The 15,478-nt window shown below is 35.2% G+C and overlaps 1 protein-coding gene across 2 annotated transcripts in view; it reads right to left on the bottom strand.

The window, feature by feature from the left end:
* The window catches only part of MSRB3 (methionine sulfoxide reductase B3), a 201,004-nt gene that overhangs the window by 159,683 nt on the left and 25,843 nt on the right, over positions 1 to 15,478 (bottom strand). The window contains exon 2 of one of the 2 annotated variants that reach the window (XM_055237084.2): positions 11,073 to 11,199. The exons of the other annotated variant lie outside the window; for it this stretch is intronic. Coding sequence (XP_055093059.1) covers positions 11,073 to 11,148 — 76 coding nt within the window. The 5' untranslated portion in view covers positions 11,149 to 11,199. The remainder of the gene's footprint in view (positions 1 to 11,072; positions 11,200 to 15,478) is intronic. 2 annotated transcript variants of the gene reach the window in all.

The raw sequence follows: 15,478 nt of genomic DNA, 5'->3' as shown, positions 1-15,478 counted from the left end.
AACAGCATTCACAGGGTGCCAGAAAAGATCCAAACAGAAAACTACATCTAGACATCCCAATAGATATAGTATGATCAAATGTGTACAAGTCAAGGTGGTCATTACCCTATCCTGATGAAAAGTATGCAATCTTTCATGTAAGAGTAGCAGCTAATTTAACAAGCCAAAAAAAAAAAAAAATCAGGATAAAATGTAGGTTCAGATTTGAAAAGGGAGAAATTGGGGAACTGAGAAGTAAGGCAGTTTTAAAATTAAAGGGAAAAATGTGCAAACATTTTCTTACTGTAAGTCAAGGGGAGTAAATGTATTTTTCACAGTACTGAAAGGTTATTAACGTGATTTAAAATTCTAACCTTAATAGTAAAATCTCATTCATGAAGCTACATTATTTTCTTGATGGGAAACAACAGAGGTTTAGCACTACATTCATCCTGATGAAACATTCATTAATAATTCACCTGAATGACTGTACGACAGAAGCCACATTTTACTTTTCCATCTTTCATTTGTGTTGTAAATTTTTAATTGTTGAATTCATGTGTAGTAGTCATTTTATTAGCATTCTTTAAGCACCATAAAAAAACTAAAGAGTATCTTATCAACTCTTCAAAATTTAATGCAAATACTGAGAGCAACAATTTTTGTGTTAATGTGGACCATAAAGCCTAGAGTTTAGGGAAATATTTTTAAAATGTCTTGTTCCAAAAAGCATTTTCTTGCTTGCAAGGCGTATAAATAAGAAGAGAATTTTTAAAGGCACTGCCATCATCAAGTGACAACAGTAGAAGAGAAAGTCACTTTACTTCAATTCTATCTGATTGCATGTGAAACGTCTGACAAACTTGGAGTTCCCTGTTTTTAATTTTTTTTTTCCAGTATGGGTCTTCACTAGAACATCATAGCCCATAAAAAAAAAATTAAAAACAGACAGGCTCATTTCCATTCTACATTTCACATGCAATCAAAAAGATCTGCAAAAAATAGCTCGCTCTCTCATCCTCCTTCTCCCCTTTGGGAGCACCAGCACCGACTGCTAGGGTGATGAGCGGTAACCACCCACAAAAAGGAAGGAAAGGAGCCCTCTCTTAGATTATCATGCAAATTGTATTTAAATGTAACATTGAGTATACTTCATCAGAAACAAAATAAATGTTGTCAAAAACTCAGCTTTGCAAATTTCCAAAATTACATTACCACCCAAATCAAATTTCAACCACCCAAATCAAATTTCAAATATAAATTAATTAAGCATAAGGCATAGAAAACAAGTCTTCAATTGCCACTCAACAAACAGCTAAATCTGAATCTATATATTCCAGAAAAATCTGAAGAGTTTTGGAGAAAAAAAAAATCCACTTTACTTTTTCACTCAAATTTACCAAGAAAAGCCATGTCTTCTCCTGACATGGGAAGACATTATTCAATATCTTCTTGAGAGACAGTGCTCATACATAGTCATCTTTGCATCCCCAGCACCTAGTAATGTGGCTGAGAAAAAGGAAGAACTAAACGGGTATATGTTGTATTTAAATACTTACTCAATTCTTCACTTTAATTATTGCTATTTAAATCTTCTTTCTAAAAGATGTTTTCTAAATAATGACCTTGGCTATGTTTCTTAGAAATTAGTTTAAAAACAGCAACAATAACATTTGCTTAATAAATCAGTGAAATTTTAAACATAAATAATGATAGAGTACAAACATTAATTCAGTAATTCAGATTGCTACTCTGAATCCTATGTTACCTCTCTAGGGTTTCACATTCAAATCTTTTATTATAACTAATATTTGATTAATTCTCTGGATTTAAGACTATAAGATTACCTGATCCAGCATTCCCCAAAATGCATTCTCTAAAACACTGGCTCTGAAAAAAATGCTAACACGTTATTCCTCTTGCAGAGTGAGAAGGGAAAGGTTCCACTGTCAAATCAGATTAGGCAAATCTAGGTGACATGGCTTTCTTGAAGACCTTCTCAGAGATTTTCTTATGCTGATGTGCACTATTAAATATGTGGTTATTTGATATACCATTATTTTATGCTCCACTAAAAAGGGGGGGAGAAAGTGGCCAAACTACAATACATTCTTGTCACAATGATTTTTAAGCTGCGTCCAGATCACCAAGATGGTAAAATGGTAAAAGCAGTGCATCTTAGAATTTATGCAATAGGGTAATATGCAGGATTTCTCAATTTCATGATGAGATCCATTTTACAAGGGAAAGTTAGTAGAATTAGTGTTCCTCAGATTATAATTTGGGAAATGATGAATTTCTAGTCCAAAGCCCTCAAAAGGAAATCAGGGCCCAAAAAAGTTACTACTCATGGTTGCATACCTGGTTAATGACAGCCAGGTTCTCTTGTCTGCAGCCTTCCTCCTTTAGTTTATTTGTCCATTCTGTTTCTCTCTTGAACCCATGCTTGGTTGCACTCTACCATACCTATCTATTGCTAACCCATGTGCCCACAGTCCACTCCTACCCCCATCTTCTCATCCTCCACTCCTACCACCTCCCACTAATTACATCTACACATTCCTTCAATATCCTTCAGAAGAACTGTCATTGCTTGAAATCCTATTCGGAGACTCCAGTCTGACATTCTGGGAGGACAGAAGCACAATGCTTCTCACTTCTTCTACTCCCTGCCTCAATGGTAAAACAAAAGAGAAAGTGTTCATACAGAATCGTAAAACCTTCAAGTATATAACTCCTTTCATCCTATAGATAATAAAATTTGAATCTGAGGTGGCCATCTTTCTCACCAGAATGTAGATCCCTTAAGAGCAGAGATGATTACATTACTTGTAATGTGACATGATTTTGATATATAAGATGATGTTACTTATTCATAAGCATTCATTCATCCAACAAATATTTATTGAACACCTATTATGTGACAGACACAATTGTAGTTGCTGAACTGTAACAGTGAACTAAACAGACAAAAATTCTATCTTTCTGGAGCTTACTTGGCAGGAACTAAGGACTTTCCATAACTGAAATAGATTTTGCCTGATCAAACCCATCACATTTCCCAGACTTTTTGGCGTCCTCCCTTCCACCCCCATCTTTTTTCCCCCAATTTCTTCTCCCTTACAACAAGGCATTTAAATTGCACAGAACAAACTTCTGGAAAATGTCAGCTAATATGTAATATAATATAATAACCCTCACCTGAAGGTCATATCTTTTATGAAAGATTTGACAAGAATGTTACAAAATTCTCAGTTTACAGATGCAGAATAGGAATAAAAGGTACAAAACAAAGATTCCTGGGGCCAGAAAGCAAGTTGGTGATAGAAACAAACTAGTAAATACAGATCAAGTGTCTAATCTCTTTCTTCATCAATACCAATAATATGATGAGAAGCTCTGAAATTTGCTGTGAGATTATCTAAAATTTGCAGAAGGAAGATTAAAATAGTAATCAAGTGGAATATAATATAAACAGTTTTATCTTTCTGTGCCAACATGTATTTCTGCAACAAAACCAAATCCTACAAAGCTATAGTTATAGGATTCTGAATTTTCTTTGCTTGCCTCAAATTCAAATACTCTAGTGATAAAAATTAACTTTCCATTCCTTCCTTGCAATTAATTATGTGGCTCAATATAATAAATACATCTAATACTGAAAGAAATGTTTATCATAAAAGTTAATACATAAATTTAAACTCTATAAAAGTATATCTCTTATTAACCATCTAAATAACTGATATCTTTTGTCATTTCATGGGTGTTTTTTGTTTTTTTTTTTTGAGATAGAGACAGAGTCTCACCCTGTAGCCCAGGCTGGAGTGCAATGATGCGATCCTGGCTCACTGCAACCTCTCCCTCCTGGGCTCAAGCGATTCTCCTGCTTCAGCCTCCTGGGTAGCTGGGATTACAGGCGCACCACCAGGCCCGGCTAATTCTTGTATTTTTTTTTTTTTTTTTTTTTTGAGACGGAGTCTTGCTCTTTCGCCCAGGCTGGAGTGCAGTGGTGCAATCTTGGCTCACTGCAAGCTCCGCCTCCCGGGTTCACGCCATTCTCCTGCCTCAGCCTCTCCGAGTAGCTGGGACTACAGGCGCCCGCCACCACGCCTGGCTAATTTTTTTGTATTTTTAGTAGAGACGGGGTTTCACCGTGGTCTCGATCTCCTGACCTCGTGATCCGCCCGCCTCGGCCTCCCAAAGTGCTGGGATTACAAGCGTGAGCCACCGCGCCCGGCCTAATTATTGTATTTTTAGTAGAGACGGGGTTTCACCATGTTGGCCAGGCTGGTCTCCTGACCTCAAGTGATCTGTCCACCTCAGCCTCCCAAAGTGCCTGGATTACAGGCATGACCACCGCGCCAGGCCTCAAGGTATATTTTTTATAACATGCATTTTTAAATGACTAATACAAGCTTAAATATACTGTTTTAAAAAATAAAAATATATAGGAAATTGAAATAAATGATATGAGGATTTAAAATTTTCAAGTAAACACTTGATTTCAAATGCAAAGGCACAAAAGGTAATTTCAGATAATTTATCATTGCATCTTAACACAATCTATTTTAAAGAATGTTAAATTACAGTATACCTAGCAGAAGCAGTTATGAGAAATTCAATCTCTAAATAAAATGTTTAGGATGAAATTGTAAACTAGGAAAGGATGATAGTAAAAATTAATCAAATATCTACCCACAATATTACTGAATCTGTGAGCTGTCATTCATGGCTCATTCCTTCATTAAACTTGTGTCTGTTGAGAGCAAGAGTTAGCTCATTCTAATAAATCCTTCTACAATCTGTTACATAACATTATTGTGAATATGTCTAGATAAATAAGCATCTAATTACCTATACGATTCCTCCAAAGTCCATACTGTCTAGATATTCTAACCCTGTAGAATTATCATTTGTTTTCAGAATTTATGTTTTACACACTTTACAGTCATTGTTAACTAATGAATTTCTCAAACAAAACTAAGATTTAATTGTTTTGTTCATGCCTAGTTAAACTCTCTTGTTACTAGGTGTTATGTATTTTATAATTCTTAAGGTACATAAAGAATTTATTCCATATTTAACAGAAAATCAAGAGAATCCACACTTAACAAACCATATGCCCAACATCTTATTCATACAGTCTTATTGTTGTATAACAATTTAGCCTTAACTAATATCCATTGTCCACAGATCATTAAAAATTCATCTTGTAATTAGATGCTGCACAGCAACTTTCCAACATTAACTAAAACTTTATTATATTATAGGGCTACTAAAACAGTTTGTTTTAGAAAAATATAGCTGCATCAGAGTACTCATTAATCATCATTTTAAATATAATTTTTCTTAGTTTTCTAAAATATTTTCATTCATGCAAAAATTGATTCATGCTTAACAGTCAACATGTTAAACTAATAACGCTTTCAAGATTCTATAAAAATTTAAAACACAGCAAAACAAAATGTGAAATTTTCTTTAATTCTTGGGTGGTCTGCTGAAGAAAATTTAGCTGCATATAAAACCATAAATGACTGTTAAATCAGCTATTTGGATACAAGATAAGTTAATTTATGAAAACTTGTTTCAGTTTATAGAAAGTCTACACATGAAAGACAATTTCAATGAGATGGCCAAGCATAAGGGAGTCAGAATCTTATTGAAAATGGAAAAAGGTTTTGTGCTCTACAAATATTGTTTGAACACAATATAAGCAGAAAAATTTGTGGTTTATAAATCCATATGTTCTTAACTGGCTATTCCTTATATACTTTTGTTTAAGTTTTCACAATGCACCTATGTGCTAATATCAATAATCATTCATGCTATGAAAGAATGTAAACCTAGTGCCATCTACTGGAAAAAGTGGATACCATTTAATCAACTAATTGCAAATTATTTTGTGAATTACGGGTTGAAATTTGTATGTCCTTTTTTTTTTTTTTCTATTTCTCTAAAAAAAAATCCTCTCCACAGCATTTTAATATAATCAAAGAAATTAGCTAAGATAAAGTTAGGTCAGATGTTGGGTAAGAACGGTGAAACTGGAGAACTGAGGGCATTAATCTGAACACAAGGGAGAGAATTCCTTTGGGGACACCAATACAGAAATCAGAAACACTGTGTTCTGATCCGAGTTTTATATTGGGTTCATGTGCATCTTTTAGAACAGAGGTTCTGGATATGTGGTCAAAGAGCCCCCCTTGAAGAGTTTCAGAAGACCTAACAAAAAATTTCTTGAAATTGTATGAAAACATGTGTAGATGCATACATGTCTTTTCTGGAAAAGAAGGTCATAACTTTTATCAAAGCACTATGCAGGTGGTCCATATTTTTCATGACCCAAAAAAGGTTCTGAAGAACTAATATAAAAAGTCAATGCATTCAGTAAGTGAACAGCACACTGACGATTCTGATTATCTTTTAAGTACATCAGTTCTATTAATGAACTATTGCCAGCTCAAATTTAATAAGTACTTGTTACTTATGGATGTGGCTTTAATGTGTATCTGCAGTATTTCCTCTTTACAATTGGAGACTTTAAAGCACAACAAACAATAATTTGCTGCAAAGAAGTGATCAAAAGGGCCAGAGTTCTTAAGTCTTATGCTAAGTATAATACATACTTATTCACCGCCTCAGTTTACTACCAAAACAAAAACTGTTTGCAAGAAAAGGTAAAAGCAATTCTGGATAATATGCATTGAATCTGTTGCCACTTTTGTTTTTTGTTTAGCTACAATGTGATTTATACTTATGGCATCCCCTATATTGTATTAATGCAATAAAGTGAGAAAAAAATTGTTAGATTTAAAAGTAAACCAAACTATGAACTTCGCTTTTAATCTTCCCATATAAAGGAGTTTCAAATAAATTTGTACTCTCTTACAGCTATGACTTCACCTACACATAAACATTCCAAATGTTTACTGATTCATTTAACAAATATTTATTAAGTGCCAGGCACTGTGTTAAGCTCTGGAGCCATAAGCCGCTGATTCAGGGAGTTTTAGTTATACAGATGATAGTCAATGACTTTCTAACACCATTTGCAAAATATCTCTAAAACTTCTAATTGCTACATTAGAAAACTATGATATATTTATAAGCTACAGCCATGTGACTCTTGAATTCATAGAAACTATTAAATATGCCACTAACGTCAAGTAAGAATCACAACCACAAATTATATGTATGAGGGTAGAAAAAAAGTATAATTTATCACTCTAATTAGTACTATTTAGACAAATTTTATTTATTTCACCCTCACTTGGCTGAAAGCTATCATGATATCTAGTCTAAGCTACAATTACACTTAATTTTTATCTAGCATTAAAACTATGTATAAAATTGTGCTTCCTGATTCTTCCTCAGATAATGCTTCAGTCTTGATTAAGAGGCAAGGAATTCTAATGTTCAAACATGGAAACTGTGTCCTCCCACCACAACTCAGTAGACTTCTCTGTAAGTTCCCAGCATTACTTAGTACTGAGTTTTAAGATCTGATTAACCTAAAGTCAAAAGTAAAAACAAGTGACAGTTAATAAAATCACAGAATTTAAGAACTAAACATATTATCTAATTTTAATTCCTCGTAAAGGTGAAGAGACCGTGATCAGGAGTTTATTGATTTGTTCAAGGTCACGCAAGTTAAGGACAGAGCTTTGGTTAGAGTTTTCTAACTCCTAATCCAGTGTTCTTTTAATACATAAAAGAAACTGTTGTAAGAAATTAAGAAGAAATTCTGAGAGAGAAAAATTACCTTTAATTACAAACATGAGTGAACCATAACTCAGATGCACTTAATAAGCTCTAAATTAAAATTATACTTTATTAAAAAATAAGAAGTAAAGAAAGTCAAAGCTGAAAAATAATAGATCACTCTTCTGGGATATAGCCTTCATGCAGGTCAATCCAGTTATAACCAACTTCAAGAGCCTGCTCCAATTATATTTTAGTTCTGGAATTATTTCATATTGAATAATACTCAAAATTAGTTGGGTACTGGTTAGGGAACAGACATCTTTTTGATTTACAGAGATTTCTGTTGTAATGGGTTTTGACAAGCAACAGTATATTAAAGCAAGACTTCAAACTTTCACCTTCACTTCCTATATTCCCAGTTTTGGCCTCTTCTCTTCCCTACCTGTACAAAGTAATAGGGACTAGAATTCCCATTTCAATTTCATCTTTATTTTTCAAAATTTAAGCAGTCTGTTTCATTATTGTTGAAGTTAATTTCTTCAATATTTCTACATATCTAAGAGCAAAATCCTGTTAGAGAAATTGATGATGATAAAGATTTTGCTAAATCCAAGTTATAAAATATGTAGACACCCGAAGACTGACTTTCATAGCACTTTAAAAACTAGTGGTGCTTGAATGGTCAAGAAATTATGGAATACTATTCTAGTCAACTTATTTTTCAGATTAAAATGGGTTTACAAGCCCTAGATAAGAAAGATGAGAGTTTCTTTGGGCTTTTACCAGTACTGGGTAGTAAGAATAAAAGAAATCTCTTGTATATTTATAGGACTTGAATTCTGGTTCAGCACGGTGTATAAGTAAAATAAAGAGATCAGAACAACAGATCAAGATGGTTATTTCTCAAACATAAAGTGTATTTGTGAGTCCCATGAAAGTAAAAAATAGTTAAATGAAACATAGGACATGTTTAAAAGTTTGAAAAGTCTGTTGTATTGGAAAAACATAAATCTATATTAATACAGATATATGAATTTCCATATTGAACATAGTGAAGACATATATGGTGTTTACTAAATGCCAGCCACAGGTTTAAGCACTTTTCACATCCCAATCTATTTAATTCTCACAGCAACCCTTTCAGGTTGGTACTATTATTATCTCCATGTTACAAACAAGAAAGCTAAGGCACACAGCTAGTCAGTGGCAAAGTCAGATTTTAAACTCAGTCTGACCTCATACAGAATTTGTGTGCTTAAGCACTGTACCATAATGGTTAACTTCTTAAAAACTATCAGCTTTGCTGAATTTATCTTTGAATCATTTTGTTATCAAAATTTAAAGATACTTATATTTCAATTAAACAATCTCATTATGAAACCCTTTAATCCATGACTGTCATATCTTGAAGAATACACTGTCAATTAATGTGGTTCTATAAACATTTAGCCTCCCCTGTATTTGGCAAACCAATGTTACAAGAACTATGCTGGGTACTTTTACACATTGGAGCATTTTCCAGAGGAAAACATCATTATGTATAATCTAAATAACCTCCATAGTCCACCTGTGATATGTACGGTATAGCATTGAAAAGTTTCTGCAAAGCACAAGAACTAGTGGTTGAGGTTCTCCCTCAAGGTCATATACAATTCAACAGACAAACCTTCTCAGTTCTACAGCCTGAATCTCTCCCAATTACAATCTTTCTTTTCAACTCTACTGTAATGGCCACAGTCAAGGCTTCAGCACTTCACATTTCCTTCCAGCCTCACACTCCTCCAGTACCCATGGTGGCAGTGCAGGGGGATGTGGGGCTAGGGGGCATACTGAGAAGAGTGGTTGGGGCCTCTCTATACATTAAGCTTCATTAGCCCCTCATGTCACCACAAACAGACATAAAATCTACTTTTAAAAAAAGTGTATTTGCTATTTAAATATAGCTTCAAGACAAATACCTTCTTCTAATCAGGTTGCCATCCCAGCCTCTCTCACAGAAACATCTGAAAAACCAGCACTGACCTCCTACCATACTAAATCAATAATCTTTGTAAAATGCAAATGAAGTCATGTCATTCCTGTTCATCTCCCCAAGACTTAAATTCCTTAAAACATCCTATAAAGTGCTTCATGATTTGGCTACTTTTCCTTCCTTACCTCTTCTATTTGCCCTTGCACATCCAAACCAGCCATATGAATAACTGTATTTCTCTGAACATGCCTTGCTCTTTCAGGCCTTCATGTTTTCCCATGCTACTCCTTTTGTTAAAAACGGCCTCCCCACCACCCTGCTTAGAAACCAGGCTAACTGTGCTCCCAGTCTGAGATTCAGCTCAAGCACCATATCCTCCATAACGCCCTCCTTAAACTTCAGAGATCTTCCCTTCCTTCCAACATTTCTTCTCCTAAAGAAAAGATCTAGGACCAACCTCCTCTGAATTACCATAACACACCAAGTATAAATACCTCTAGTCTAGTCAGGTCAACATATTATTTAATGGTCCTCACACAGTTCCATTTCCACCTTGTACTTGTTGAAAAAAATCAGCTTTACCTTATTTATCACTGTATCCTCACTGCTTAACACAATGCCTGGCACGCATAGTTAACATCTAATGAGTTGGAATTAAATTCTCTATACAATGTAGTGATAGATACGTACACTAATGGAAAAATGTAAATAATATTGATAATCATGCTCACAGAAGTAAAATATTTAGCCATTGTGGTTTTCATAATGAAATTAAAATATTAAGCTTATGATACAGGCACATATAAAATTTTGGACTTTCATGCCTCACTTATTTAAATTCTTAAAATCACATTTTTTAAAAGTACAGGGTTCTAATTTAAGAACCCACTGATGCATGCTATATTAGTTCTGTTTATTTGGTCATTGTTAAGTAGAACTTTTTTTCTTTTTAACTACAATAAATTGGTAACTTAATTATGCTAACGTTGTTCATTTTCATTTTTTCCTAAAGCAATGACCACATGTGGAATGAAAAGCATTTTCATTATCCTTTAACAAGATGAATGTCCTATTTTGTGTGATTTGGGGCAGTTTCTTACTCAGACTGCCAGCCTCTTATGAACGTTATGATTTGCAGATGTGTAGTGTGCATTAAAGAACAAGAAGATATCGTGAAATATTAGTGACAATTATACACTGGGCAAGGAAACTGGACAATGTTCCAAGGGTTGTAAGGACTGTGGAAATGAATGTTACTCAAAGTAGAGTGGTGATTTATAACCAATTTCCGTCTTCAAATTAGGGCCCAAGTAAAAGAAAATGAAATTTAGCAGAGCATGATGGTGTATCATTTCCTGCAGCAGAAACACCCAGTTGGCCCTGTGCCTTCACTATGTACAGTACAACAAGCAGCAACCTGAGGGAAGCCCACAGGCTCGAAGGGCTACTGGCTGGCTCTTTGTCACCAAATGCAGCAGGTTGAATGCAGACATCACTGTGATATCTTCACCAACAAAACGAGAAGCAAAGAACAGGGGCAAGAGCTGAGTAGGAGAAAAAACAAAAACAAAAAAAAACAAATTAAAACATCACATATATTAAACATATTCATTGCACAACTGATGGTTACAGTTTTATCTGGAACTGAACACATGCACATACTGCTAATAAATTTCAAACGCCTATTTTTCAGCCAGTGAGCTTACTTTCAATCTAGCTTTATTTGTACCTTAGAGGTAAAATACACACTACATGATAGCAGTGTAATCTGTGAACACAGTTTACAAGAGGTTGAGAAAAGAGAGGAAGTTTAAAAACAGTTGAAAGGAATTCGCATTTACTGAGTTCATACCATGTGACAGGAACTGTCTGGAGCCTAATATACACGTTGTATCATTTAATTCTTACAATAAACCAAGGAGGTAGGTTTTATGCCCCAACACATATGTGAAGAAACTGTGACTCAAAAGTCCAAGGGCACAAAGCAAATAACCAGTGGAAAAAGGACTAGAAAACCCTGTTATACTGACTGCAAAGCCATGTTCTTTCCTTACACCATGCTGCCTTTTTCCAGCAATTATTGGCAAATCTCCCTCCCTGGAGAAGACTATAAAATAATAAGATTAAGAGACATATTTTGTTAGAATTTCATTTTATAAAATAGAGACCCAGAAAACCTAAGGACAATTAAGAGACTTCACTTTCAAAACAGCATTAAGTTTGAATAAAGCATGGCAAATACGAATTTTCGTTTAATTATATGATTTATAATTTCTAGGTCAATCCCGTGAATAATATTCATGATTTAGTAATTTAAAAACTGTAAAAATGTTTTTTAATGTCTTTGGAAATGAATTATGTGGAAGAATCTAAAAATTGTGTAGATATTAAACTTTAGAGAAAAGTTCAATTCTTAGGATTTTCTTAAAAGTTTTGTACAATATTTCAATTGGTAAAGATTAACTTTAAATGCAAATGGAAAATACTAGATTAATAAACTTCATATATGTTGTTTCAAATTAGCATTTTAAGTGACCTTAACCATTAAATGTCCAAAAATTAATATAAAATAAATGTCTTGTTCATTTCCTGACCACTTCCCCTGCTCCCCACCCCAAAAAAAAAGTCTGTTCCGGACTCTTCTGACCTCCTTGAAGAACAAACATATAATAAACAGTAATATATTTTACTAAATCACTCTGGAGTATATCTGACAGAAATCTGCTTGTATTAACATGCCTGAACTCTGACTTCCCCAAACTAAACTCACTACAAGACTAAAACATTTTTGTGTTACTAACTGGAGACAAAGAGGAGGGAAAAGGAAGGTAAGTATCACAATGCACAGCCCAAAAGAACCATCAAACATAAATAAACATGTCATTTTCAAGAGTGACTGCAGAGCAGGGAAAAGAGAGCATTCCTTTGGAGCAGACTACCGACTAATAAAAGATCAAAGGTCTATACCTCACAACACTATAAATAAAAATGTATTTTTTCCTTGTGACCCTTCTCTGTGAGGAATAAAGTACACACAGTAAATGTAATTACTTAGCAAAGCTGCAGTCTCACTGTGCTTCTACAGCTGACCATAAAACGTCTTCCTATTCTGTTTCATCAACTCCTGTACCAGGCAGCCTGGGCGCCTACCAACCACGGTGGCCATCTGGCTTATGTCAAAGCCAGCGCACAGGAAGAGAGGCAGTGATGTCACTCTGCAGGTCAGGGAAAGAACAAAGATGCATTCTACAATTAAAAGCTGAGGGCCACAAATACCAGGAGCCCTCCAGCATGATATGACTGTGTGATTTAATATTCTGACTGTTGCCTGTATTTCCACCCAAATAGCCAGGGCTCCATCTAGTGGCAAATTAGTTTTGCCCAGCTTTTTGAAAATAGAAGACCCAGAAAGTACATACATTAGCACCAACAAAGTGGGGCAACTAAAATGACTACTTTTAGAGCAGTCTAGTCTTTCTATACTGAAGAATGCAAAAAGCACAATTTGTCACACTGTTCTCCATTTTCTAATCCTAAAAGAATGCGTTTCATAGGTTAGGATTTGATATTATCCGAATTATTTTAATGCCTGCATGGATAGTAGAAAAGGATTGAAGTTTGCAAAATGCATGCAAAGTAGCATTACTCATAAACCACTCTGAAAATATGTAGCTGAGACATAAAGTGAAAAACAGTTCTAAAGAATGGATGTATGCCGAGACCACGGTGAAACCCCGTCTCTACTAAAAATACAAAAAAAAATTAGCCGGGCGTGGTGGCGGGCGCCTGTAGTCCCAGCTACTCGGAGAGGCTGAGGCAGGAGAATGGCGTGAACCCGGGAGGCGGAGCTTGCAGTGAGCCGAGACTGCGCCACTGCACTCCAGCCTGGGCGACAGAGCAAGACTCCGTCTCAAAAAAAAAAAAAAAAAAAAAAAAAAAAGAATGGATGTATGCATCTGGATGCCTTGGTTACATCAAACTAATACTCTTACACTTCCACAGAACAAAAGAATCATAGTTAATATGGCTCTAACATGTATTTTATACTGAAATGATTTAACAAAATTATTTTTAGCTCATGTTTTCCACCTAATTAACGTTTGCAGTAAATAAAATAAATAAAACACCTTAACAAATAGATCTAAAATACATATGTTTGAATGAAAGATGGCATATCACAATGGATGTGTGTGATCCATGAACACAGACTGTCTGGGTTTCAATGCTGGTCATGCCCATAACCAATTCTGTGACCTTGGACAACTTGCTTACCATCTCGGGGCCTCAGTTTCCTCACTTATAAGATAATGATTAAATAAGTTAATTGGTTAAAAGTGCTTGGTACAACTCCTGGAACATAGTATATGCTCAGGAAATGTTAGCTATTATTATCTAAATATGCCAAATATTTGCTACAGTTTTAACTGCATGAATTAGAAAATTGTAACAGTACATTTATATCCACCCCTTCTTAGAGTTAACAAGCTATTCTCCAAAGAATCCTATTTAGGCCAGAAAACCACTACTTGATAGATTTCCACAGTAAATTATTCTAATGAAAACAATAGAACAGAGAAATCCTAAAGATAACAGTTGACTGTGCACACAGCATGTGCCATGCACTACTCTAAGCATTTCACATTTATTAGCCCTTTTAATCCCCACAACCTCATGAGGTATATACTATCATTTTCCCCTTTTTAGACATAGAGACTGAGGCATAGGCAGGTTAAGTAAATGGCCTAAGGTCTTACACTTAGTAAGGGGCGGGGACCTTAAGTAATTGGGTAATCTGATTTATACATGTGAACTCAAGCCATTCACCTCCAATGCCAGTGCTCTTGACCACTACACAACTGGCAATGAAAAGCCTTACAATGCACCAACCAACTCTAAATACTCTGATTCCATGTTTCCCCACTAGGTAGTATAATGAACATGTAATAAGGAAACTTAATTCAAGAAGATTACTTGATGGCCAGACGAGGTGGCTCACACTGTAATCCCAGCATTCTGGGAGGCTGAGGTGGGCAGATTACTTGAGGTCAGGAGTTCCAGACCAACTGACCAACACGGCAAAACTAAAAGTACAAAAATTAACCAGGCATGGTTGTGGGCACCTGCAATCCCAGCTACTCACAAGGCTGAGGCAGGAGAATCGCTTGAACCTGGGAAGCAGAGATTACAGTGACCTGAGATTGCACACTGCACTCCAGCCTGGGCAACAGAGAAAGACCCTGTCTCAAAAAAAAAAGAAAAAAAACAAAGAAGAAGAAGAAGATTACTTGAAGATTCTCTCCCTTGACATTCTCAGATTTCTAGACTTGATCTTTCTAGTTCCACCACATGCAACTTCAACTGCCTTCACCTTCAAATTTTTCTCTAAATTCCTTGGATATACCTTCACAATCTGTAAAGCTAACTCTATGTTAATCTACCAAAACTTCAATATGTTGATAATGTACTTTTGAGGACCAAACTAACAGCTACTTCCACTCTCAGATCACCTAAATTGAAGTTTCAATTTGGCAGCTTTCACCTGTTTGTATTTCCTGAACTGTCTGAGTGAAGGCCATTGCCAGAAACAATCCTAGTCCAGAAAGAAGCAAACGCTTAGCATTAAACACCCTGTAGAAATCAGCATTGAGTACGGGTCACCAGAAAATCCATAATTCTCCAAGTTTATTCTCAACTTCCTCACTTTTACATTGCCTTTTATTCAATTAACTACATGGATGAGTGACATTTACAGATAATCCATCCACCTCGGCCTCCCAAAGTGCTGGGATTACAGGCGTGAGCCACCATACCCGACCTAATCAA

This window comes from Symphalangus syndactylus, chromosome 13, assembly GCF_028878055.3.
Source record: "Symphalangus syndactylus isolate Jambi chromosome 13, NHGRI_mSymSyn1-v2.1_pri, whole genome shotgun sequence".
In the NCBI taxonomy this organism is placed as follows: Eukaryota; Metazoa; Chordata; class Mammalia; order Primates; family Hylobatidae; genus Symphalangus; species Symphalangus syndactylus.
Note: the sequence above shows the minus strand (reverse complement) of the source record. Positions and strands in the feature narration are given on the sequence as shown.